Consider the following 24,917-nt stretch of genomic DNA (forward strand, 5'->3'; position numbering starts at 1 on the left):
TTTAAAGATAAAATTTCAAATTCTTTTAATGGACATCTGCCATCTAAAATTCCAGTCAGGCACACAAATACCACTGCTATATTTGCTGACCACCTACTGATACTCTTCTCATAAATATCCATCACACCATAGCTGAAGCATCTGCTTCTCTCTCCTGCCATGCCAGTCCCAACCTATTGAACTTTGGCTCTCCAAAACAGAGCATGATGCCTGGCCACAGTGGGCACCCAATATTCAGTGTGCATATCCATATGTGTGGGTATACAGCTTATGAGTAGGTAAGATAGACAAAAATTATGATGAACAAGTACCAGAGAGTGAAAGTCTTATTTTTATGTAACTATCTTCAAGACAGAAAGTAGATGAGGAAAAAATAATGTTCTAAATTATAGTTATTAGCTTTCATTGGCTTAACATACCCATAAATTCTCCCATTAAAGGAAAAATATAATAAAATCAAAAATACTCCTAGGAATTTATCTGAAAATAAAATTTTATTTTCCCCTTAAATCTGAATAAACTTTTGTCTAAGAAAGGGTGTTACATTGAAATGTGAAGCTTGTAATTTTCACAAAAAATAAAAGCTCATTCAGTCTCTTTAATCACACACAATATTCCCTCCATCTTTTTCTGATATTAACGACCTGCCTTGGGCTTCAAAGAATTTCTCAAAGTAGGTAATTAATCTGTGTTGACTTATCTCCAAAATCTAATAAAAGCTGATCCTCCCTTTTTCTCTTCAGACTTGCCTATGTTTTCATCCATCGTTTGCTTGTCCTGAATTACAATTTCTCTGTTATTCCTAAATAAGCTAATTTTTCTAATAAAATAACTATTTTGTTTTTAAGGTTGACAAAAATATTTCTCAAAGATGGAATTCTGTTCAAAGGGCTGCTAGTGGCCCTAACATATGACAATCACTAACTCCCATCACCTCCCATTTTATCAATAACAACAAAGACAGCATTGACCGAAAATCCCAAGTGTCCCAGGCACTATCCCCAGGCACATATTTGTGGGGGGGTGGGGGAAGTTGCATCATGCATTTAGTCTTTAAGAATCCCTTCACAGGTAAGATCAACTTCATTTTCTCTAGTGAGGAAGTTGAGGTCAATTTACATTAAGTTGCTTTTATTTTTTATTTTTTTCAAATTTAACTCAAAATTGTTCTGTCTAAAAACACAGAATATTTCTCCCTTTTAATGCAGATTTCATGCAGGGTTTTTAAATAAGTCAGAATCAATAGAGAAACTATCCATACATCTAATAATCAAGAGGGAGATGGCAAAGAGCTGGCAGTTCCAGAAAAACAGAAGTCAACTAGACTGCACATCTTATTCAACTGGCCCCATTTTTGAAAATGTTCTTTTTCCCCACACAAAGTCTCCTCTTCAACAGCTATCTATTTGGAGGACACCATGCAATTGCATTAAGTCTTTAATTATATAATTAGCCTTTTACAATAAAACTTAAAATAGTCTAGTAAAAAAAAAAAAAAAGCTGACACTCTTTTACTGCAGCATTATTTACAATAGCCAAGATATGGAGAAGGCCAAGTGTTTATTGATAAATTAATGGATAAAGATGTAGTGTACACACACACACACACACACAGGAGTATTATTCAGTCACAAAAAAGGAAACCCTGCCATTTTCAGCAACAGAGATGAACCTAGAGGGTATTATGCTAAGTGAAATAAGTCAGAGAAAGACAAATACCATATGGTTTCACTTCTGTATGGAATCTAAAAGCAAAACAAAACAAAATAAGCCTCAGATACAGGGAATGAATTGGTGGTTGCCAGAGATGGGGGTTAAGAGATTGGCAAAATAGATGAAAGGAATCAAGAAGTACAAACTTCCATTTATAAAACAATTAAATCATGTACATGGGGATGCCATGTACAGCATGGAGACTATAGACAATAATATTCCATTAACCTAGAAGTCCATATAGGTGTTAGGTGTGGGAGAGAGTTAGCTCAAGAGAAATCTGAGGAAACACTTAACTCACTCTGTGCATGGGAACAGCAAACAGACAGGAGAGGTGAAGCTCTGAGAAGAAAGAAGACTGACTACAGGGATGCTAGTTAACAAAGACCACTAGGGGACTGGAAGAACATGGTGGCACTTATATGCTAAATCCATAGGTCTGCGTATTTGCTGACATTACTGCTAAAAATCATCAGAGTCACCCTTATCACAGACAGAAGGTATCCAAGAAAATAAACAGGAAGATAAAGTTAACTGTGCTTAAGAACAATTATAAAAATATCAGAAACTTCACATCAATTGAAGCCTTGTGTTTTCAGTTTTTTAAACATAGATGAAGGTCCAGTGAGTCCTAGAACAACTATTCTAAAAACCAGAAGATACCAAACTCCCTGCCTCTTCAAACAAAACAGAAAAATATAAAAACAAAACCAAAAAAAATCAGTTATGTTCCCTACATTCTCTCCCTCTTATCATAAATCCTTCCTGCATTTATCTCTGCCAAACAAGCTTTTATATCCTTTGCAGCATGATTTTGCTCCTAGGAAACCTAGTAAAATATTTATAAATGATTCAATATTGACAGCAAGAATCCTCTGCAATGGCAGAAAGATCAAAGCTTTCACACACATCCCAATATACGCAAAGCCCCCACTTGGAAATTATACCTACAATACACAAAAAAGCAACAGACTCAAACTGATACCATGTGGTATTTCTCCCCAAACAAAAAATTAAAAAACTAAATTGTTGAATAATATACATTCAACAAAGCAAAATTAAGTGGGTCCCTTTCACATAAAGTAACTTATATGTGTTTTCCAATGTCACCTAAGTTCTCTGTGCCACTGAGACTGGAAGCTCCCTCTCCCAAGCACTACCAGCTGATCCAACAATTCCATCTCCTCGAACTCTCTACCCTACCCCAAACCCTCACTTTAAGGTCGTGCCCCCCATGTCTGGGGTACACTGAAGCTGCCAATTGGATCTGATTCACCTTGCTCCCCATAGCATGCAACCTGCCTGCACATACACCCTTAGCCATTTTGATCCTATCTTTGTTTTTTTTTTTTTTATTTAAAGATTTTGTTTATTTTAGAGAGAGAACACAAGTGGGGAGAGGGGCAGAGGGAAAGAATCTCAAGCAGACTCCGCGCCAAGGATAGAGCTCGACATGGGGCTTGAATCTCATGCCCCATGAGATCATGACCTGAACCGAAACCAGGAGTCAGACACTCAACCAACTAAGCTCCCCAGGAACACCACACCCCCCCCCCCATCCTATCTTTGAAAGGGAACAAGTCCACCTCTGCACCTGAGCTCAGGATCTGATATTGCAGGCCCAACATTCATAGTCTATCCTGCCTCCCTTTTCCACGACTTTCCAAGACGGTTCTTAAAATCCCTCCCCTTTCCCTCTTCTTTCACCTTTCCTCATTTCTCTTCACTGCCAACTTCATTCAAGAAGACAATTCTAGGGTGCCTGGGTGGCTCAGTGAGTTAAAGCCTCTGCCTTCGGCTCAGGTCAGGATCCCAGGGTTCTGGGATCGAGCCCCGCATCGGGCTCTCTGCTCTGCAGGGAGCCTGCTTCCTCCTCTCTGCCTGCCTCTCTGCCTACTTGTGATCTCTGTCTGTCAAATAAATAAATAAAATCTTCAAAAAAAAAAAAAAAAGACAATTCCACCCTGCCATCCTCCCCACCTCCCATTTAGCCTTTAACCTACTGCTACCTAGCCTCTGACACTCTCTTTAACAGAAATTGCTCAGTGACCTGTCATAGTGGAGGGATTCTTATCCAGATATGACATCATTTCTTCCCTCCTTATGGAGCTTTCCTAGGCTTCGGCAGCCCTCCTTTTCCAGTTACCACCTCCATCCCGCATGGCTCCTTTTCTTTCACTGCTGGATCCTTAAACAGAGATCTTCCCCAAGGTTCTGCCCTTGGCCTTATTCAACATCACATCTTTTCCACTTTTACAGTTCAAATTACCATCACTGTGCCCATGGTCACCAAATCCACCTCCAGCCCCAACCTCTACCCCAGCACTCTCTGGACACACCTGCCTGACGATCCCACAGAATCTGCAAAGTCAATGTGGCCAAAATGGATAGCTCTGCCCCATATTTTTCCATTTGTTTAGTAATCCCACTATGAATTTCATCAACGAAATCAAGGAAAAGGTAAGCAAACAAAAATAACAAAATGATCAAGAAGTTCTAAAAATAGGTCAAGTGCCCATACTGAATAGGAAAAAGAATCTCTGAGAGGATTCTGTTATTCAACACAGAAAAATTTATGAGCAAAACCATACAACACAAACATGAACAAAAAAGCAAAGGCTGTAATATTAACATACAATCAAGTTTAAGATCAAAATAGCAAACAAAGGCCAAAATACTAAATTACAGCTATGTTATACCCAGTGGGACAAATCCTATGTTTTAAATAATGCAGCTGGAAAAAGACATAAAATAAAAATAATAAGCAAATTGATCAAAAACTTTGTAACAGGAGACTAATGCTATTACCAGACTAATTGGATAGACTATGAATATAGACTTGAAAAATGTAATTAAGAAGTCTCAACAATTGTACTTTCGATCCTATAGAGAATACATCTTCCTTACAAGTGCAGATGGAAACCTAGAATAACCTCCTCACTCCTAGTCTCAGGGACTAAAGCAGCAGGGAACAAATAACCACATCCATGGATGAACTTGAACTTCTGCCGACAGGCAAGAGAAAATGGTTCCCACAGCACTGGGCCCGGGAGACCAGAAGGGCCAACAGATCAACCGAAACATTGCTCTGCTTGTGCCTGGTGCCCAGCTTGGTTTTCACAACTGGAAGAGACCTTGAAAAGGCCTGGAAGAAACAGGCCTGGAAGATAGGGAGCTATACCTACATACATGGGCACGGGGGCAGGAGGAACTGCAGCTCCATGGTCAGGGACAGAGTCCAGAGCTAGATCAGGGCTGGCTCACCATGATGCCAGCTGCAGGGGGTGATCCACTTACCCAGTGTGTGTGACACCCACAGGAGAGTGGTTTGGTGTGGTTTTAAAACAGTCCCCTCCTTAATTTACAAAATTACTTTCAATAACAATCATGAAATAAAAACAAAACAGACCAGGAAAGAAAGACCCTACAGCAAACACTGATTTTATTAAATTTTATGTAATCATGTCGATAAACTTTTATTATAATACCAAAAAGCACCACTATTTATTCAAACATTTTTATACCATAACACTTTGAATTTTAATCCTTTGGTCATAAGCTGCTAAGATATTTATGTCAAGAACTGTCAAGAAACTAGCTAGTTAAAAAAAAAAAAGAAAAGAAACTAGCTAGTGATATTTAACAAAACCAAAATGTCTACAAAAGGTGTAAAACTTAGACAACTACTAAATAAAACCATCAGTGTTACATTTCAATGCCCTCATTGAGTCTTTGATTTTAAAACCATGAAGAGGGGCACCTGGGTGGCTCAGTCAGATAAGTGTCCGACTCTTGATTTCAGCTCAGGTCGTGATCCTAGGGTAATAAGCCTGAGCCCCACATCAAGGTCCACACTGAGCATGGAGCCTGCTTGAGATTCTCTCTTTCTCTCTCTCTCTGTCTCTCAGGCCCCTCTATCTCCTCTAAAAAATAAATAAATAAATAAAACGATGAATAATGACTAAAAACAAAGCCAATTTTAAGATTTTTTTTAAAAGATTTTATTTATTTGAGAGACAGAACATAATGGGGAAGGGCACAGGGAGAAGCAGACTCCCGGCTGAGCAGGGAGCCCAATGAGGGACTCAATCACATGAGCCTGGGATCATGACTTGAGCTAAAAGCAGATGCCTAAGCAAGTGACTGAGCCCACCCAGATGCCCCAATTTTAAGATTATTATTAAATCCAGCCTATGTACACAAGGGAAAAGAGGGTTAGCTGGACATGCTAAATGTCTTCTAGCTTCTTATTTTATTTAAAATAAAAATATGCTTATTTGAAGCATACATATGTATATAGTATATACACACATATAAAATTTTTCAGATTAAATAGTAATCCAGCAATTGTTTAGAACTTAGTTCAACTGGAGACTTTTTGAGGGGGAGTACCTTTATTGCCAACATCACTTGCAGTTGCTAGTGCATAAGGATAATAAGAGCCAGGCTGACGTCCAGGAAGTATCATTGCTTGCATGTCAGGCAGGTCACTCCTGGGTCCTGGGCAGCCTGTGGGATCTTGGGCAAGTCACGCAAGCTTTTCTTGTTAGTTTCTTCATCTGGGAGGTAAGAACACCAATGGGCAGCAGTAGCTCTGTCTGGCCCACACCTCACTTCTGACCTCTCCTTAGGGATGCAGATACAGATGTGGGAGCCCTGGCTCTCTAGCCTGGAAGCTATTTGTACACCAAAGTGAGCCTAAAAGGAAGTACCATGGAAATGAAAGTATAAATAGGGCAACCCCTTGAGGGATGGCACACCCCACACACACCGCTGGGAAGAGCATGCCTGAACATTGCTCTCTCTCCTGTAGCTCCAGCCGCCTTTTTTTTTTTTTTTTAGAATTTATGTATTTATTTGAGGGAGAGAGAGAGAAAGCGTTCACACAACGCAAGAGAGAACAGGAGGAGGTATGAGTGGCAGAGGTAGAGGGAGAAGCAGGCTCCGCACTAAGCAGAGAGCCTGATGAAGGACTTGATCCCAGGACTCTGGGGTCATGACCTGGGCCAAAGGCAGATGCCCAACCAATGGAGCCACCCAGGTCCCCCGTAGATCCCCTTTTAAGAGGCTGAGGACCTGGGCCCAAAACAGACAGACTACACCTCTGTTTTCTAAGTTTTTTTTTTTTTTCTCAAACCTACCCTAAAAGCTAAAGAAAACTATGGGGAAACAGAAGAAAAAAATAGTAACAAAGGAATTAGAATCACAAATGCAGCCACCTTGCTTTCCCACTACCGCATCCCCAACACCAAGTACAATGACTGGTGTGTACTAGGTACTAAAAATAAATTTGATGAATGAACAAATTTTAAACTTCAACTGATATAAATGACTAAGGATGCCAGCAATCACATTAAGTCCCAAAGGCACCCATATTTGAGGGCAGACATCAATCTGTTAAATCTAAAGAATTGACATTAAAAGCATTTAACTCAGCAGCCCCTTTGCAAGGGTACTTTGTATATAAAAGCACATCAAAACCACACAATACATCAATTTTTGAGGCTTAAGTAACTGCTTTGGGGGTTCTGTTTTGTTCAATAAGCAATTAAGTGTGAAGGCAAATCTTAGAACAACACATTAAGCCAAGTCCTATTTTCTGTGCAATTCTGACCTTCACCTGTAGGGCAAAGTCATTCAGCCAAGATTTTCCATTTCCTATTGGCCAAAACTGTGCTCAGTGCTGGGAGAACACAGCATAAAACAGACAGACTTTGCCATCAAGGATGATACAGCAGAGCTGGAGAGTCAGAGACAGAAAAATAGACACGATGCACCATGCTAAGTTCTGCAACAGAAGGGTCTGTGCAAAGCTGGGGCACAGGCAGGGGCAGCTCAACTGGTAAAGGGTGGGGATACAGGACAGAGGAGAACATGCTGAAGAGGTGGGAGACCTGAGCCTTAAGAGACAGAGCTGACTAGGTGGGAAATCTGCAGAAAAAGAGCACTCTAAGGACAGTACTGAGACTCAAGGCCCGGGAGTACTCCCTGCCACCAGAATGCAGGATGAGCAGGGACGAGGGGAGCCGGGACAGTCAACCTGGGATAGAAGGAGGACAGACTTGTGTGTCTTACCAAAGACAAAACAGAAGTAGCAATGGTCATTGAACAGCGACTAGCATAGCAAGTTGACTGTTGGTGGACCCATAACCTCCAACAATCTGGATGAGAGGGAAATGGGTGTGGAGGCCAGTGGTCATGGTAGGAGTGAAGAAGGCAGAGCCCAAAGCAGTGTCATAGAAAACAACTACTTGACAAAGCAGATCTGGCTTGAAAACCCCAGGCCAATCCCCCTACATTCCCTCCTTAGCCCTCTGGTTCTCCATCCTGGTCCCAGAATCCCACCTTTCCCAGGATCATCAGAGAAGGAAGGGCATGATAAAGTCAACCACACTGCAGAAATGGAGAAGAAAAAGAATCATGTGAATTTCCTTCTGAACTTTAGATCTCTTTTTTAATGGGGTTCACTGTGATATACTGCAAGCCAAGAGATAAATCAAACAAGAATTAAAGGATACAAACTGATCGCTTGACAGAGAACCAGAACTCCCCATAGTGGAGGCGAATTGCAATCCCAAGGAGCAATTGGACTATTGCATGAGGTAGGTCATACACAGAGTAACCAGGTTCACTGAGACCCAAAGGAGAATAATAGTCGCCATTGGGCCGGCAAAGTAGAGGAATGGGGATTTGTTTCATGGACATTAAGTCTCACTCTGGAAAGATGAAGAAGGTTCTGGAGATTGGTAGCACAACAACGTGAATGTATTTAACACTCCCGAGCTCTACACTCAAAAATGGTTAAGATGGTAACTTTTATAAAAGTTATGGGTATTTACAACCATTAAAAAGTGACAGGTTATGGAAGATGTTATATACGATATCCGTGGTGCATTACATTCTAGACATTTTCACATTTACAACCTCATTTAGCTATGTGACAAGCAGTCAAGGAAAGTATGCTTCCCGTCCAACAAGTGAGGAAACACAGGCTCAGAGAAGAAGCTACGGGTGAAAATTTATTCCACTAGTCACTGGTGGAGGCAAGACTTCTAGGCTAATTTTTCTTAGCCCTTTTACTTGACCTAACCATCTTCCCTCTCTGACAAGTCAAAAAACAAACAAAAACCCCATAGTTTATACTGCTAGCTTTTCCCTTACCATTTTTCTGGTAAATACTTAGTAATTTAAAATTACCCATGATAACCTCAGGCAAATACTAAAGTTAATCTTACTCAGGTTGCTGCAAAAAGAGAATATTTGGTTTTGCTTGTTCCTTAAATACACTCGTCCTACTCAGTTTGCACATTATTTTTTAATCCCCCTGAATACAATTCAAAACCTGATTGTTTCTAACTGAAGTGGTATGTAACAAGTTTGGTGGGAGAGTTATTGCCAAACATATAATCTAAAATGCAAATGACAGTAACATCAAAATCCATAAAGCATCCAGTCAGGCACTGTTTAAAGTGCTTTATACATATTAACTCACTTAACTAATGAACCTTCACAATAATTCCTATGATATATGCAGGATATGTAGGATAGGGATGACCATAAATGAGGACCACCTTCAAGAAAATCCTGTCAAGTGTTAGTTTCAAACAGAAATCATCCTTGCCTCAGACCAATTAAACCTAGATTCTTCTTATGTAATGTAAGATTTAGAAAAAGTGGGCTATAGATGGGTTCTCACCAACAAAGTGACCTTTTTTTTTTTTTTTAAAGATTTTATTTATCTATTTGAGATAGAATGAGAGAGAAAGAGAGAGAGCACAAGCAGGGGGAGCAGTAGGCAGAGGGAGAAGCAGGCTCTCCACTGAGCAGGGAGCCCGATGTGAGGCTTGATCAAAGGACTCGGGGATCATGACCCGGGTGGAAGCCAGACTCTTAACTGACTGAGCCACCCAGGCGTCCGTCCCACAAATGAGCATGCAACTGGAAAGGAGAACCTCAGCACAGCCTGTGACATGCAAACATGAGAAGAATGACAAATTGAGGGCAAAAGTAAATATCAGCACGGAAAGTATTTCGTTCCAATTCCACAAAAAATGCACTGGATAGTTTTTAGGCACATAAACCTTGGCAGAAAGATTTTAAGACAATTAATTCACTTTTTAGTCAGAGACTATCTTTAGTCTCACTGAGCAGAGTAGAAGTTACTACATAGTTACTGTACCCCTGTAGGACTCAACCACAGCTCTCTTCTCTTATAAACATTATTCCATGGATGTGTGCTGTTTTGTTTTTTTAAATACTGAATTATTTTCAGAAAATAAATAGTGTAAGAGTTTCTTTTAAAGGTTAGATATTATATTTTTTTAAAGATTTTATTTTTTAAGTAATCTCTACATTCAACATGGGGCTCAAACTTAAAACCCCGAGATCAAGAGTCACATGCTGCACTGACTGAGCCAGCCAGGCACCCGAGTTATTATATATTTTCTAATGATAATATCTCAAAATATTAAAATTCATGAAAATTCATAAAATTTTGAACTATGAACAATAGTTCAAAAAACAATTTATCTTCACTGCTATGTGAGAAAAACATCTGACTGTGAAGAATGTTAAATCAATATTTTCCAACTATTTACATAAATATTAGGATTTAAAATCAAAATCTGCTCTCTGATAAAGTAGTCTACTATTCCAGGGGCACCTGGGTGGCTCAGTGGGTTAAGCCACTGCCTTCGGCTCAGGTCATGATCTCAGGGTCCTGGGATCAAGTCCCACATCGGGCTCTCTGCTCAGCAGGGAGCCTGCTTCCCTTCTCTCTCTCTGCCTGCCTCTCTGCCTACTTGTGATCTCTCTCTGTCAAATAAATAAATAAATAATCTTTAAAGTAGTCTACTATTCCAAAATCCTTAAATATAGTGGACAGATTTCTGTAAGACACTTTACTCTCTAGGAAATGCCCACACTGTATTAAAAACAGCTTATGTAATTAAGTGTATGACTTATGATAAAGTTTTTCTTTTTCAAAACATGGTGGTATGCCCATATGCCATCCAAAGAAAATACTAGCAAATGGACCATGAAACTAGAAATATATGATCCCAAGACATTTGAAGAGAAATGCACAAAAATATTGTTGGTTGCTGACTGACAGCCTCCAGCCATCTCAGTATTTCCTCAAAATTTATACGATACTAAAAACCTTATCTCTACAGATGAGTCTGTGACTATTATAGTAAACATTAAGGGCACTATTAAATGCATGACAGTTCATCAATACTAATTCAAATGCGATATCAGAGTATTCTGTTATAGTGACTAAAACTACTTAACGCTGCCTAAGGGCCAGTTGCTGCTCTTTCTATGTGGGAATGACAAGAAGCCTCAGTATAAAAGGAAGAACTTCCCCATCAAGTAAGCATGCCTTGGCCTGGCTTACCATGGGAATTAATGAGTTCCCAACATAGACACATGTTCATGTGTAGGACAAATGAATTATAAGCATTATGTAAGCATTATGTGTGAATATATTTACACAAAGTGGTGGAGGAAAACTGGTCAAGGCATCAATAGGAATCTCCCATTAGGCTATTTTTTGCTTTGGAGCTCCATGACTTTATAATCTCTACCATGCGTGGCTTACAAATATAGTTAACCCACATCAAGACTTCCACATAAAGAATACCAGTGGTATGGTACACACACACTCACTTCCTCCTGCATTTAAAATATTTCTCTTGTAATGTCTAAGCTTACATAGTGAACAAAACTTTATAAAAATACAAGTGACAATGAAACCAATGACTGGCAGCAGGCGAAACAGTAATACTGAAAAAAGTGAATGTCTCTGTCTGCCCTTGGCATAGTCATTACATGAAATAATTAAATCCACTGATACATCAACATTAGAATGATTAAGGAACTCTAATTTATAAAAGTAACATTAAAAATTAATATGAGGCAGTTTTAACAAAGATGGAGTACTAGGGAAGTAATTACGATACGATTCAGCAAATAACGGTCTCAAAATAAAGAGCTCTATTTTTAAACTGTCAGGGCTTTGTAACACATTTCATATACTAGATAGTAATACTCTCAAGACCTCCACCCTTTACTGGAATACAAACAAAGAAGTAATATTTTTGATTAAGAATACTCCTTTATATGACTGAATCTACAATGAAACATTCAAATTAAATACTCAGAATCCAAAAGGCTGAAAAGCTGACCATCCAGAATAAAGAAGGAAAGAGGGAAGGGGGAGGGAGGGAGAGAAGATGCAGACTCGACATTCACAACTTGGTTAACATTCTAGTTCTCCATCTGGACCAAGGATAAGGTTTTCGCCATTCTGTGGTTAAGAATCCTCACTGGTATTTGGCTGCACGGGGAGGTCTCAGTGGGTTTGGTGTGAACTTACACTTGACTCTGTTCTCTCCACACAGCCAAAAGCAGCCATCTATTTCTTGATGTAATGATGACATAGATGCACATCCTTGAACACATCCTAGCCCTATCCAATGCTCAGGACAGCGTGCTTGCCTACACAAGTTGCAGACTAGAAAAAATATACAAAACCCCTAACACCTCAAATCTACCTTGTTATTCTCTAACCTGCATGTTCACTCCTCAGTTACTCTCAGTTCCTTGCACCGAGTAGTACTCACGTACTACTGCCCCCCAACTCCCATTATAGCTTATCAACTGAATGTTGTAGCTCCCGAATAATTGGACAGTGAGCAACATGAGTTGCACTAAAGAACATTAGTGATAACTGGGGCAGATTTTCAGCTACATTATCTATAATACCACACCTTGGGTTATATACCCAAGGTGTGGTATTATATACTGGTAGGAATTTGTTCTCACCGAATTCCTACCAGACTATGAGATACAGTACTATACTTTCTGCTTACTGAGTCAAGTATCTTGGAATCCAACATTATCTCAAGGTAGAGAAAGATCTGTTAGAAGCTGGAGTGACTCTCTGGCAGAGCTCATGCTGCTCCCACCTTGCTGGAAGAGGGAGACAAAAAGCTCCACACCCTCACTACTCAGCCAACAGAAGTCACTTCATACACTTCTGATCCCCTGGGGAAGGGCAGTACTGGTGTAGGGGGAAGTTTGTGGTATTTTGAGGTCAATGACCTTGCCCTAACTCACTGTTGAGTAGAATTTAAAAAAAAAAAAATCCTCAGGAACATGAACATGTCCCCCCACCTCTCTGCCCCCAAAACTGGCCCCTAAGGACCATGCTTTTCTACTCCTCCACCCACCCACCACTTCCCACCTAACCACCCCTAGTGACTCATGCTTCTGTAATGCAACAACAACTAAACTGCACAGGGTGCTGGAAGGTTCTCAGACACAAATACGATACTATTACTTCTGCTTTACAAAGCTTCTCCTGGCTACACCTAACCATCCCTAGTCACCTGACTTATCACAGTATATCATCCATCATCCCTGCCTTCCTTCCAGGAAAGAGACACACTAAGCTTTTCTACTCCTCTGCACCTCCCCGCATGCCTTTCCCTATGCCAAGGATACCCTCCCCACATGAACCACATGAAGCACACCTGTCATTCAGGCTGACCACTACCTCTTCCAACCCAGCTCACTGATCACTCACTTGTAAGCTTCCCCCCAGCCCCTTCTGGCTGCCTCACCCCAAGCAGAGCCAAGCATCCAGCCCCAATTCAGCAGGCTTGATAAAAGGGGAGAGAAGAACAGTTCTAGTCTATATCAAACACAGGGTTAAAGGTGGTGCTAAGTCCCATTGCTGTGATCAGTCTCAGTGCTGCTGAGGTCTGAAGTCAAAACCGGAATGGGTCAGACCAGATAAACTCTCTTTTCTGGAGAAAACCTAAAGCTCGTGCTCCAAAGTAGAAGGCAGGAAGAGGTCATCCGCTTCTATGCACATGCACCTCCAAGCAGGTAAGAAGATTTAACAACCTTTATTGAATGGATTGGCCCTGGTGCTCCTACATGGTCCTATGTAATATGGCTTGAGGAAAAGCTTCCTAAGGAGGAGAGAGGGAGTTGGGGGTGCAATGAACTAAATGGTATCCCCTGAAAATTGATATGGAAGCTCTTCTCTGCAGTGTGACGGTACTTGGAGACAGGGTCTCTGTGAGGTGATGAAGTGCAGATGAGGTCATGAGCGTGAGGCCCCATGATGGGCTTCGTGCCCATATCAGGAGGGACACCAGAGAGCTAGGTCTCTCACCTCTCCATGTTGAGTACAGAGCAAGGCAGCGGCTGTTGCAAACCAGAGAGAGAGCACACGCCAGAACTGACCATGATATTGCTAATGGTCTTGGGCTTCCAGTGTCTAGAACTACAGGAAAAATTGTGTTTATTATAGTGACAGAATGTTGTTTAAGCAGCCTATGCTATTTATATTCATGGTGGTCTGAGAGGACAAACGAGGGAGTGACAGCGGTACCCTCTCCTGCCTGTTCGCTCTGATTACTACAGAGTTCCATTTCTGAGTCCAATTAGGGGCACTGATGGAGTAACTTAGCTAATTTCAGCTCAACTAACCCTCCCAAGAACAAGGGGCTTGAGAATCATGCGATGAATCCAACCACAGATTTAAAATAAGCAAACGAAAAAAAAAAATAAATAAATAAATAAATAATTTTAAAAAATAGCAAATGACAAGTAAAAACACTGAACTGATTCTTCTCAATAAAAGCTCTTCAAATCCACTTTACTAGGTTAAACATTAGGGTAATTAAATTAGATTAAGTCACCCAAAAGTAGTCAAAACAATCAAAATTATTAACATGAGTTGACATCCAATTGTTAACTGAGAACCTTCGTAAATACATGTTGAGTGCTGACATAATAACTAATGATATTAATATATATACAGATACTTAATATACATATTAAAGTTTCATGATAGAGTGTTTTACTAATGGGACATACAATCATGTCTGGAGATATAAATGGACATAAATCTAGAACTTCTGTGAGAGCCCTAAACCCACTCTCAAGTGCATGTCTTCTCTCAGGCAGTCCTGAAACTGAAACCAGCCGATGTTCTTTGGAGCGACAGTTATGTGTCAAATACCAAAGATATATAGAATAATTCTCAGAATGACCAACAATGTCCCAAATTCAACTCCAAATCCTTTTTTAACTGTATCTAATATAAAACAATAAGGGCGCCTAGAAACCTGTAATTCAAGTTTTGAAGAGCTGGCGTTAAGGGAAAGGGTAGATCAGCATTTAAATGATCAAACCCAACCTCATGGATTTCAGGAAATTTCTTTGTAAAACATCCCTGCGTGTCTGACACCAACAAACCGGTCAGACCTTTCCTTTTGTCCTCTGTAAGCATTGTCTCTCTTGAAAGGGATGCTGATTGGCATTTCTGAGTAAGCTCTTGCTGTCTGCTGAGTGATTGGACCATGAGTGGACTAAACACTTAGATGCTACTTTCTAGAGAAATACACAAAAGCTCACATGACTAAACTCTGACCACAGAATTTTCTGCATTCTCTTTCCAACTTTTCAACTTTTGTACAAGCAGGTCAGGTGCTATGCAAAACAGACTCTCAGTGTAGCCATCTAAGGGAATGTTGCCTGACACCCAAGGAGTAAGCACTCTCCCATCTAATTAGCACCACAAACATGTCAAGAGAAGGACTCAGTCTCCTCCCACCATTATTTATCCCTGTCTGTCTCCAAAAAAGGACCCGAACATTTCCCAAAGCACCAACACAAAAATGGGAGTGTAGTATTCGGTTCCTGTTCTCACAGACAATTCCAGTTAGTTTTTCAAATATTTTGAGGTAAGTTTGTCCTTACAAAAGAGTCGCAAAACATAGTACAAAGAGTCGCCATGTGCCCTTCACCCAGTTTCCCCACAGTGTTAATAGGACCATAGCATAAGGATCAAAACCGATAACACTGGATGTTACTTACCTCAAGAAAATCACTAAAGCAAACACGAAAATAACACTGACACAATACTAATCTAGGTACATCATGTATTCAAAGTTCAGTCTTTACACTTTGTACTTTTTCTGTTCCAAGATCTGATTCAGAACTCACACTACATTCAGTTGTCCTGGGTCCTTAGCCTTCTCTAATTCTCGTTCAATTTTGTTTTTCACAAATCCTCATACTCAATTCTTTTTATTCAGTAAGAATCAGAAATGCTCACAAGCTCACAGAAGACAGTAAGACTTAATAAAATTTGGGAGTAGGAGACAAGGGAAATAAGTTACTAAAACTCTCAAACCAAATGCCTTTGCCTATTTTCATCAATGAGAAGGGCACAGACGAGTCTTTGATCAAGTACAAGGTACGTTCCATATCCACCTATATAAGGGTCAACTTGTTAAAGAAATTACCATGTGAATCTGTTCTCCTAGATATTTGCTGTTTCCGTAGAAACATCGAATACAAAACTGGCCCAAGGCTGACACGATTTTTTCTGTCTCTAAAAATACACTTCAGGAAAGCTCATGCTTTCAATGGTTACCAGAAATATAGTGCTAAAGGTCCCCCAATTTGAGTATTTTTATCTGTACCATGCCTCAAAAGCCTCATCCAAGAGTGTAAACCTGACAGTGTTCTAATTACAAGAATCTTCTATGGCATTAGTTGCTGCTGGTATGTGCCAATTAAGAACTCCCAACATGCAGTGTCATTCACGTGCAGAAAATACAGAGCCTGGTTTGGAGATTAACCTAGTGTATCGACCTCTAAACTAAAACATGAAGAAATGAATGAGGGAATGGTCCCTAAGTGAGGAGAGGAGATTAGCTTAACTAATCATTTCACTGTGTATACACACATCAAATCAAGTTGTACATCTTCAATATACACAAATTAAAATATATAAATGGATCAATAAAAGCAGTGGAAATAAAACATCCTGAAGCAGTTTTGAGGTAGGTAACAGGAATGCGTTCAACAGAAATTACTGTCTTTTCTAAATGATTTTCTTTATTTATTTGAGAGAGAGATAGTAAGAGAGCACAAGAGTGTAAGTGGGAGGCAAAGAGGGAGAGGCAGAGGGAGAAGCAGACTGACCGCCAAGCAGGGAGCCCAGTGAGGGGCTCAATCCCAGGACCCTGAGATCATGACCCGAGCCAAAGGCAGACACTTAACTGACTGAGCCACCCAGGTGCCCCAGAAATTACTCTTGATGAGGATTTTTATGTATTTTACCTTTGCCAACCTTGACAGAAATAGCTGTCTCAGATATGTAAACTTTGGTTGTTCAAACAATCATCTTTACATGAATCAAAGGGATGTTATGATTCTTACCAGGACCTTGGTATTTTTTATTAAGTTTTAAGCAGCCTATGTACTACAACCAGATGCTACCTAAATTCCTCAGACTTTGGAAAAGAATCATGCATCCTTTCAGCATTCAGTAATATTAGGCCTAGAACAATATATGTCATCTACCACCACTATTCATGCACAAGCTGGCATTTGAAGATTTTGTGCCCTTCATTCCGTAAGACAAACGTGCCCCCTCAGTCATTACGATCCCAGCACAATACTGCAAAACTTTGAAAGTGCCAAACCTACCATACAGTGCTCAATTTCTTTTTCTGGAAAGGCAAAAATTCTATTTAAAACTTATCTTAGGGGGCTTATCCTGAGTGGCTCAGGGGGTTAAGCCTCTGCCTTCGGCTCAGGTCATGATCCCAGGGGCCTAGGATCGAGCCCTGCATCAAGCTGTCTGCTCAGCAGAGAGCCTGCCTCCACCTCTCTCTCTGCCTGCCTCTCTGCCTACTTGTGATCTCTGTCTGTCAAATAAATAAATAAAATCTTTAAAAAAAAAAAACTTATCTTAGCAAAAACAATATTAAACAATTTTCCTTTAAAACAAACCCAGAAGAAATGCAATAGCTTGACAAAGCCCAAGTTATTGGTTTAATGAAGATTTTTGTTAGCTAGAACTCCCACCTGAAATGACTCATTCAAAACAGTATCTGTAAACATTCCCAACTTGCTTTGAAGACCTCATTTCAAACTGCCTCATAGCCTTGAAACTCACTATTCCAAATGGCATGCTGATAATCACATTAAAATATTGCATACACCTGATCTTAATTGAATCCATTTGCTCATGCTTTGATCAAGATTTTTTTTTGATTTTGATCAAGATATACTTGATTCAAGATATTTTCTGGAAAAAAAACTTTTGACTTTAAACATTTTTTTAAATTTATATGTAAAAACTAAAGATTCACCACCAGGTTGCTCTAAATAGCAAGCTTTCCATAAGCATTTAATATTTAACTTAAAACACTAAAGAGGAAACAATATCATTCATATGAAATGTCTGGAACAGGAAAATCTACAGAGATAGAAAGGAAATGAGTGGCTGCTCAGGGCTGGAGGAAGAAGAGGTAGGAAGAGGGCAGCTAAAGGGCATGGGATTTCTTCTGGAAGTGATTAGAATGTTCTAAAATTGACTGTGGTGATGGTTGTACAATTCTGAATATTCTAAAAGATGTTAAATTGTATACTTCAAGTAGATGGATTATCCAGTATATAAAGTATATCTCCAAAAGCTATTAAAAATATTTAAGAGGAGATTGTACACCACAAAAAAGATCCCCACCAGTTAGGTGGACATATACACAATACACAATACTACATATTTATATATATATATACATATATATGTATGTATATATATGTACATATATATGTACATTATAATATTCCATTAATAACTTCCTATTTCTAAAGGATGAAGAAGGGGGTGATTGTCTTCATAATTAAGGCCCTAGAAAAACTAGTGCTTAAGAGAAAAAGACCATGTCTATTTCTTCATGATTACAATAACTCAAATTCACTGGCTTCAATAATGTTCTAAAATTGACTTACACCTACCACAGCTTCAAATCAATCACTGGTGTTATTTTCAGTGTCAAGAACAAGAGCAAGGTTTAGAGAGACAGCTACTGACATGGGGCAGACCCCCCTAGAATTTCAAGGAATTGCTTGAGATTTGGAATTACGATGGCTGGCATTCTCCCAAGGGTGCCAAGGCCACAGTCAACTCCAGCAGCAACTTACTCCTACTCACCAGGCCCAGCCTCTTTATCGGATACATTAGTTGAAACATTAACCCTAGCCGTTCAGTGCCTGTCTTGAATTGTACCATTCAACCCTTCACCAACCTTCCATAGTACCTGACAACCACGTCCCTCCTTAGCAAACTTTAATCCCTTTTCTGAAGTCAAAATGCCAGGTACCCGTAAAGGCAGTCACAGTGCAATGACCATGATCCAAGGCTCCGAGCCAGAGAGGGCTTAGGGTGGGAAGGCAGTAAGAACACCAGCTTCCTGAGGTATACCCTTGACCCCTGGATCTGTCCCAGTCAGTCTCTTCTTTTCAAAAATTGATTTAGAAGCAAATGCTCTGGGATAAATACTCCATACCCCTGCTTCAAAAAAAGAAAGAAAGAAAGAAAGAAAGAAAGAAACCCTTTTTCAAGAAAAATGCAGAAAAAAATAATTTTATCAACTCCCTTTTATGAAAATATTCCCTTGAATAGTTTTATCAACTTTTAGCAAATTTTCATGGCCCAGAAAAAAAGTGTTACTAAGATAATTAATATTTTTATAAGACTTGACTTCAGCAATATTAAAGTACAAAAATAATGTGGCTCAACATTCTGTAAAATCCTTAAGCTTTAATACCAAGTTTTATAATCAGTTCCTTAATGAACTAGAAGTCACATTACCACTGGTAATTCTCCCAAATATAGAATGGAGATGAAACAAATACTCAGAAGTCATTTTATAAAATAGCAAGGGCCACATTTTAATTTCTTAGACCCTATTCAGTGTATTCTGAAACTCATGTTCATAGTATATGCCATGAACTCAGAAACTATATGAATATTTAATATGATATATTGCAACTAATGCAATTATACTCTTATACAAGACTTTAAATACAATAGTTGGTAGCTGCGTACTCTATTCCTAGCCAACTCCACTGTATATTCCCATACTTATTCCTCCCCCACTCCAAAAATGTACAAATGGAAATATACAACAGGTAGCCACTTGAAAAATCAGATAACAAAATCAGCCTCAAAAGTCAGCTTTGCACTGGATTACAGAACAAGTAGTAAAGCCACATTACCAAGGCTCTTAAAAATCTTCACCTTCCATATAATGGAAAATGTAAATAAAACAAAGACCCTTATTTTCCCAACTTTAAGCATGCTTAAATGGATACTAAAATCAAAGAAAATAAGAGGAATTAAGTAAAAATATTACCTGAAAACATCTTAAAATTTAAAAAGAAAATTCTTCAAAAGAAAAAAATTCAATTCTGCATCCTTATATTGTGCGTGTGTATTACCCTAACACATTTACTATTCAAAGACTAGCATATAGTGAAATATATAGCATAGTACTGTATTTATAAATTTCCTGAACCCCAAAATCAAGCAAAGAAAAAAGACAGGATATAATCTTTTATAAAGTAACCTTTCCATATTTTTAAAAGCAATTGAATAGGGCGCCTGGCTGGCTCAGTGGGTTAAGCTGCTGCCTTCAGCTCAGGTCATGATCTCAGGGTCCTGGGATCGAGTCCCACATCGGGCTCTCTGCTCGGCAGGGAGCCTGCTTCCTCCTCTCTCTCTGCCTGCCTCTCTTCCTGCCTCTCTGCCTACTTGTGATCTCTCTCTGTCAAATAAATAAATAAATCTTTAAAAAAAAAAAAAAAAAAAAAAAAAAAAAAATAAAAGCAATTGAATAGAAATAGATATAAGGAATGAAGAAATGAAACTGTATTGGCAATAAAGGATTCCAGACTGTTTTAAGTACGTTCACAGAGTTGAGCAATCACCACCTCAGAATGAAACCCCACGTACATTAGCCATCACTCCCATTTCTCAGTCTTTTCCCGCTACCCTAGCCCTAACAGTCACTCATCTAGGTCTCAATGGATTTGCCTCTTGTAGACATTTCCTGCCTGGCTTCTTTCATTTAGTGCGATGTTTAGGTCTCACCCCTATTGTAGCATGTATCTCTATTCTGGCCCTTGTTACGGCCGGTAGTATTCCATCGTATGGACAGACCACATGGTATTAGGTTGTTCCACATCGTGAATAATGCTGCTCCGATCATTTGTGTAACTGTGTTTGTGTGCACACAGGTTTTCTTTGATCTTGGGTAGACATAGCTAGAAGGATTGGTGGGTCTTATGGTAATTACACATTTACCCTTTGGGGAACTGCCAAACTGTGTTCCAAAGCAGCTGCACCGTTATTCATTCCCATCATCAACGTATACAGAGGGCTTCCATTTCTCCCCATGCTCGCCAACACCTAATGCCTGTTATCTATTTGATTAGAGCCATGTGAGTGTGTGAAGTAATAATTCATTGTGGCACATGCTCCGTATTTTAAACCAAGCCACTCTTTCTTCAATGGGCCCTCAGCTACTCTTTCTTCAATGGGCCCAGCTACTCTTGTAGGCTACACTTTGAAGTAAAGAACATGTTCCAATGGTCATTCTTAAAACCGAAAATAAAGCCAGGATAACCTAACACTCCCTTAATAAGTGAGGGTATCACCTCCATTTAAATGCACCACTCTTCTACCACAAACTCTATCAAGCTATAATCATGCCCAACAGCCAAACCTTTTCAATTCAGATGTCAGGCTAAGCATCCCACATAAGCATCAATGCTGTAATGGAATACTTAAACATGCAACGAAGATTTAACCAGAGCTTTCCAGAAATACCGGATTGAATTCAAGCTCGTCAATAATCCATGTGTAACCAGATCATTTAACTTGTCTACATCTGAGCATGGAGTTCTGAGCCATTCACAGAACTACATCCTCTGAAGTCACTCAGGTAAATTTGTCTAAGTCTGAAAGTTTAATGAAATTTGAAAAAGTACCAACGCCCATGCCTAAAGATCTAGCCTTGCGCAGCAGAAAGAATCTAAGCTATAGTAAGAGAAGGTGGGTGCTCCTTGCAGCTCTATTATTCAGTAGCTATATCACCACAGGTACATTATTTAGTATCTTTCTATCTCCGTTTCCGGATGTGAAGGTAATGCCTTCAAGAGGTTACGAGGATTCCCTGATCTAGTACAGCTAAAGCATCTAACACAGTAGCCCAGCCATAAAGTAGATACTTAAATATTAGCGGAGAGATGGATGAAAGCTAACTCTAGGCAAAGTTTCCCAGCAAATAAAGACCTCATAACCAATGTTGGGGACCAGGTAGGGCTGAATGCGAGTCCTTGTGACCTGTGGGATTCCTTTATAAAGCAATTCCCCACATTATGGTCTGCAAATTGAAAAGGTGAGCTGTCATTTGGCTTAGAACAGGGCTAGGAGGAATTCTTGGAAGGGAGCCCAGGGACGAAAAGATAAGAGACCTCATTTTTGTCAGGGACACAAGAATAAAAACTTCCTTAGGTCTCACGGAAAGCCTGAGCCCAGAACAGATCCCACGGAGAGAAAGATAAAGGCTGTATTCACACGACCCCATTGGAAGCGCAGGTAGAGACCGCCAGGCTCTAAGGGGACGGGGAGGGGGTGGGGAAAGGAAGGGGCTGGCGGAAGAGAGAGGGGTGGGGGCTGACTAGGTGTGTGGAAAAGCTACCAAGAGGAAGACGAACCCCATCCCAGCTGTGAATTAAATGTCCTTGCGTCTCTCCGCCGCCTTCCCCTACCTGATCTGGTTGTCACGGAATTTGTTGAGATGCGGTTGGTTGAGGTAAATGGTGCGGGCTGGTGCCTCCAGCTGGTCTCCAACAGACGTGGCCCGGGACATCTCATCCTCTGCCTTCTTGTAGCCCGAAGAAGGACGAACAGGTCCTGCAGAGATGGGGCGCGGGCAGAAAACAAAACACAAAGAAGTCACGCCAGGCGAGAGGCAGCGAACGCGGGCTGCTGGCGGGCGGGGACCAGCTGGGAAGGATGCTCTGGGCGCTGCCGGGCCCGCCTATGTACCTTGGCTCCCCCTGGAGACCTGCCGCCGCGGCTGCTCCCGGCTCCGCCCCGCCCCCTCCCGCGCCCCACCCCCGCCCTGGTCCCCTGGGCGCCGAGGAGGGAGCCTCTGCCTCCGCCAACTCCGCCCCGCCCCCTCCCGCGCGGCTGCAGCGTGAGGCCCGGCTGGCAGGGGCACCGCGGCGGGCTGCAGGGGCGGGGAGGGGCCGCGGGGACCGCGGAGCTGGGGCCTCCCGCCTCGTCCCCCGGTGAGCTCCCCCTGCGGGCCCAGGGACTGCGCTCCGGAACTCGGTTTCCTGGGCTGCTTTGATTGTGCTTGGGACAAAGACACCGGCAAAGGGGATGTGCCCTGCATTCAGTCACCGCATAAAAGGATGGTGAAAGCACATCTCCATGCCCTACAAACGATATTCCCAACCCTCTGGGTGATGGGCTTGGCTCCACAGAGATCCTGAATGCACCAGCTGCTTTTCTCCCCAGAAACGCCCGGCAACCTGAGGGATGCAGGATCTTTCATTTCATTGCTCGGGTTAGGTGTCTGTGGTTAAGACACAAGCAGGTCTGTCTCCTTAAGAGTTGATTTCGGTCCTACAGTCAAGCTTCTCTGAGAGCTCAACCTCCCCATAACCTTTAGGCAGGGAGGTGTTGGCTTGGAAGATAATGATGTGCCCATTACTCACATGGCTACACCTGAGTGCACACACAGCTGATCAACCCCATCTCCAACAAGAGGTATTCAGCATCACAAGGGGCAACCCACCTCAAGAAGGGACCTTCAGGGAGGGGTGCCTGAAGCAAAGGATCACAGAGAAAGAAATGCCTATACAGCCTCCTCTCCTTTTCCTCACGTTGTTTCCACTCTAGTATCTGCCACGCTTTCCACCTATCAAAGAGATGAATGATGTCTCCTGTTTGGGAAACGGACATCTCATTTCAGTCACCGTCTACTTCACAGCTACAACAAATATTCACTGACAGGGAAAAATCTTGAAATAGAAAATTTTGGCTATTGAAGTGTGTCATCTTTTTTCAGTGATTATAATCCTATTATAATTTTTATCACAAGAGGGGACAACCAAAACGTGAAATCGGTTGAGAGCTGACATACTACCCCGGAGAGTATTCGTAGCTGGGTCCCTGGCCACACCAACCTGGCTATTCCCCATTAAGGGACTGTATCCTCAGATCCCCACCCTCCTCCAGGCTCCAACCTCCCGGGTTCCTCTGGCTTCTGGAGTTGGGGAGAGAGGGGAACTACTCTACCCTCAACTTACAGACAAGGGACAGCAGAGAGCAAAACTCCCTACTTCAAGCCTATCTGGCCTGAGAGTTCAGGCTCTCAAACCTCGGTCAGAGAAGGCTGGGTTTTTGTTTTTGTTTTTTTAATTTTTATTGTGTTATGTTAGTCACCATAGAATACATCATTAGTTTTTGATGCAGTGTTCCAAGATCCACTGTTTATGTACAACACAGAGTGTTCCATGCAATCCGTGCCCTCCTTAATACCCACCACCAGGCTCACCCATCCTCCCACTCCACCTCTCCTCTAAAACCCTCAGTTTGTTTCTTGGTCTGGGTTTTAAAGCATTTGCTGATTTGGAGCACCTAGGTGGCTCAGCAGTTAAATGTCTGCCTTCGGTCCAGGTCATAATTCCAGAGTCCTGGGATCCAACCCCATGTTGGGCTCCTTGCTCGGTGGGGAATCTGTTTCTCTCTCTGCCCCTGGCCCTCCTTGTGCTCTCTCATTCTTGCTCTGCACACTCAATCTCTCAAATAAATAAATAAATAAAGCATTTGCTGATTTAAGGCACATAGGCTAGTTTCAAAAATATTCCCTATATAAAAATACTGCTTTTCTCTTGGCCCACTTATTATGCTTTGTCTCCAGCATTTATCATCATTACCTGACATTATTCATCTAGTCTAGCTTCCCAAGGCCAAGGGCAGATGCTCCAGGACAACAGAACATGTTTTGTGCACTACAGTGATCTCGACACCTACGACAGTGCCTGGCACATAATGGGCATTCATATTTGCTAATAGAATAAATCATTTTCTTACAAAGCCTTGCTTTGAATTCTCCAGGCAGAGATGCAGTGATATGCACAGAGGGCTCAAAGGCCATATACTCGTATGGGTCAGAATAGTTCATTGCGGGGCACCTGGGTGGCTCAGTCATTAAGTATCTGCCTTCAGCTCAGGTCATGATCCCAGGATGTGGGATCAAGCCCCACATCGGGCTCCCTGCTCAGCGAGAAGCCTGCTTCTCCCT

General features: G+C 41.1%; 1 protein-coding gene across 1 annotated transcript in view; it reads right to left on the reverse strand.

Annotated features, from left to right (window-relative positions):
- ATP8A2 (ATPase phospholipid transporting 8A2) overlaps nucleotides 1–24,917 on the reverse strand; it is a 608,051-nt gene that overhangs the window by 483,057 nt on the left and 100,077 nt on the right. Inside the window, exon 2 of the mRNA XM_059144204.1 lies at nucleotides 22,369–22,513. Within this exon, the coding sequence (XP_059000187.1) occupies nucleotides 22,369–22,513 (145 nt within the window). The remainder of the gene's footprint in view (nucleotides 1–22,368; nucleotides 22,514–24,917) is intronic.

Source organism: Mustela lutreola, chromosome 13 (assembly GCF_030435805.1).
Source record: "Mustela lutreola isolate mMusLut2 chromosome 13, mMusLut2.pri, whole genome shotgun sequence".
Lineage (NCBI taxonomy): Eukaryota > Metazoa > Chordata > Mammalia > Carnivora > Mustelidae > Mustela > Mustela lutreola.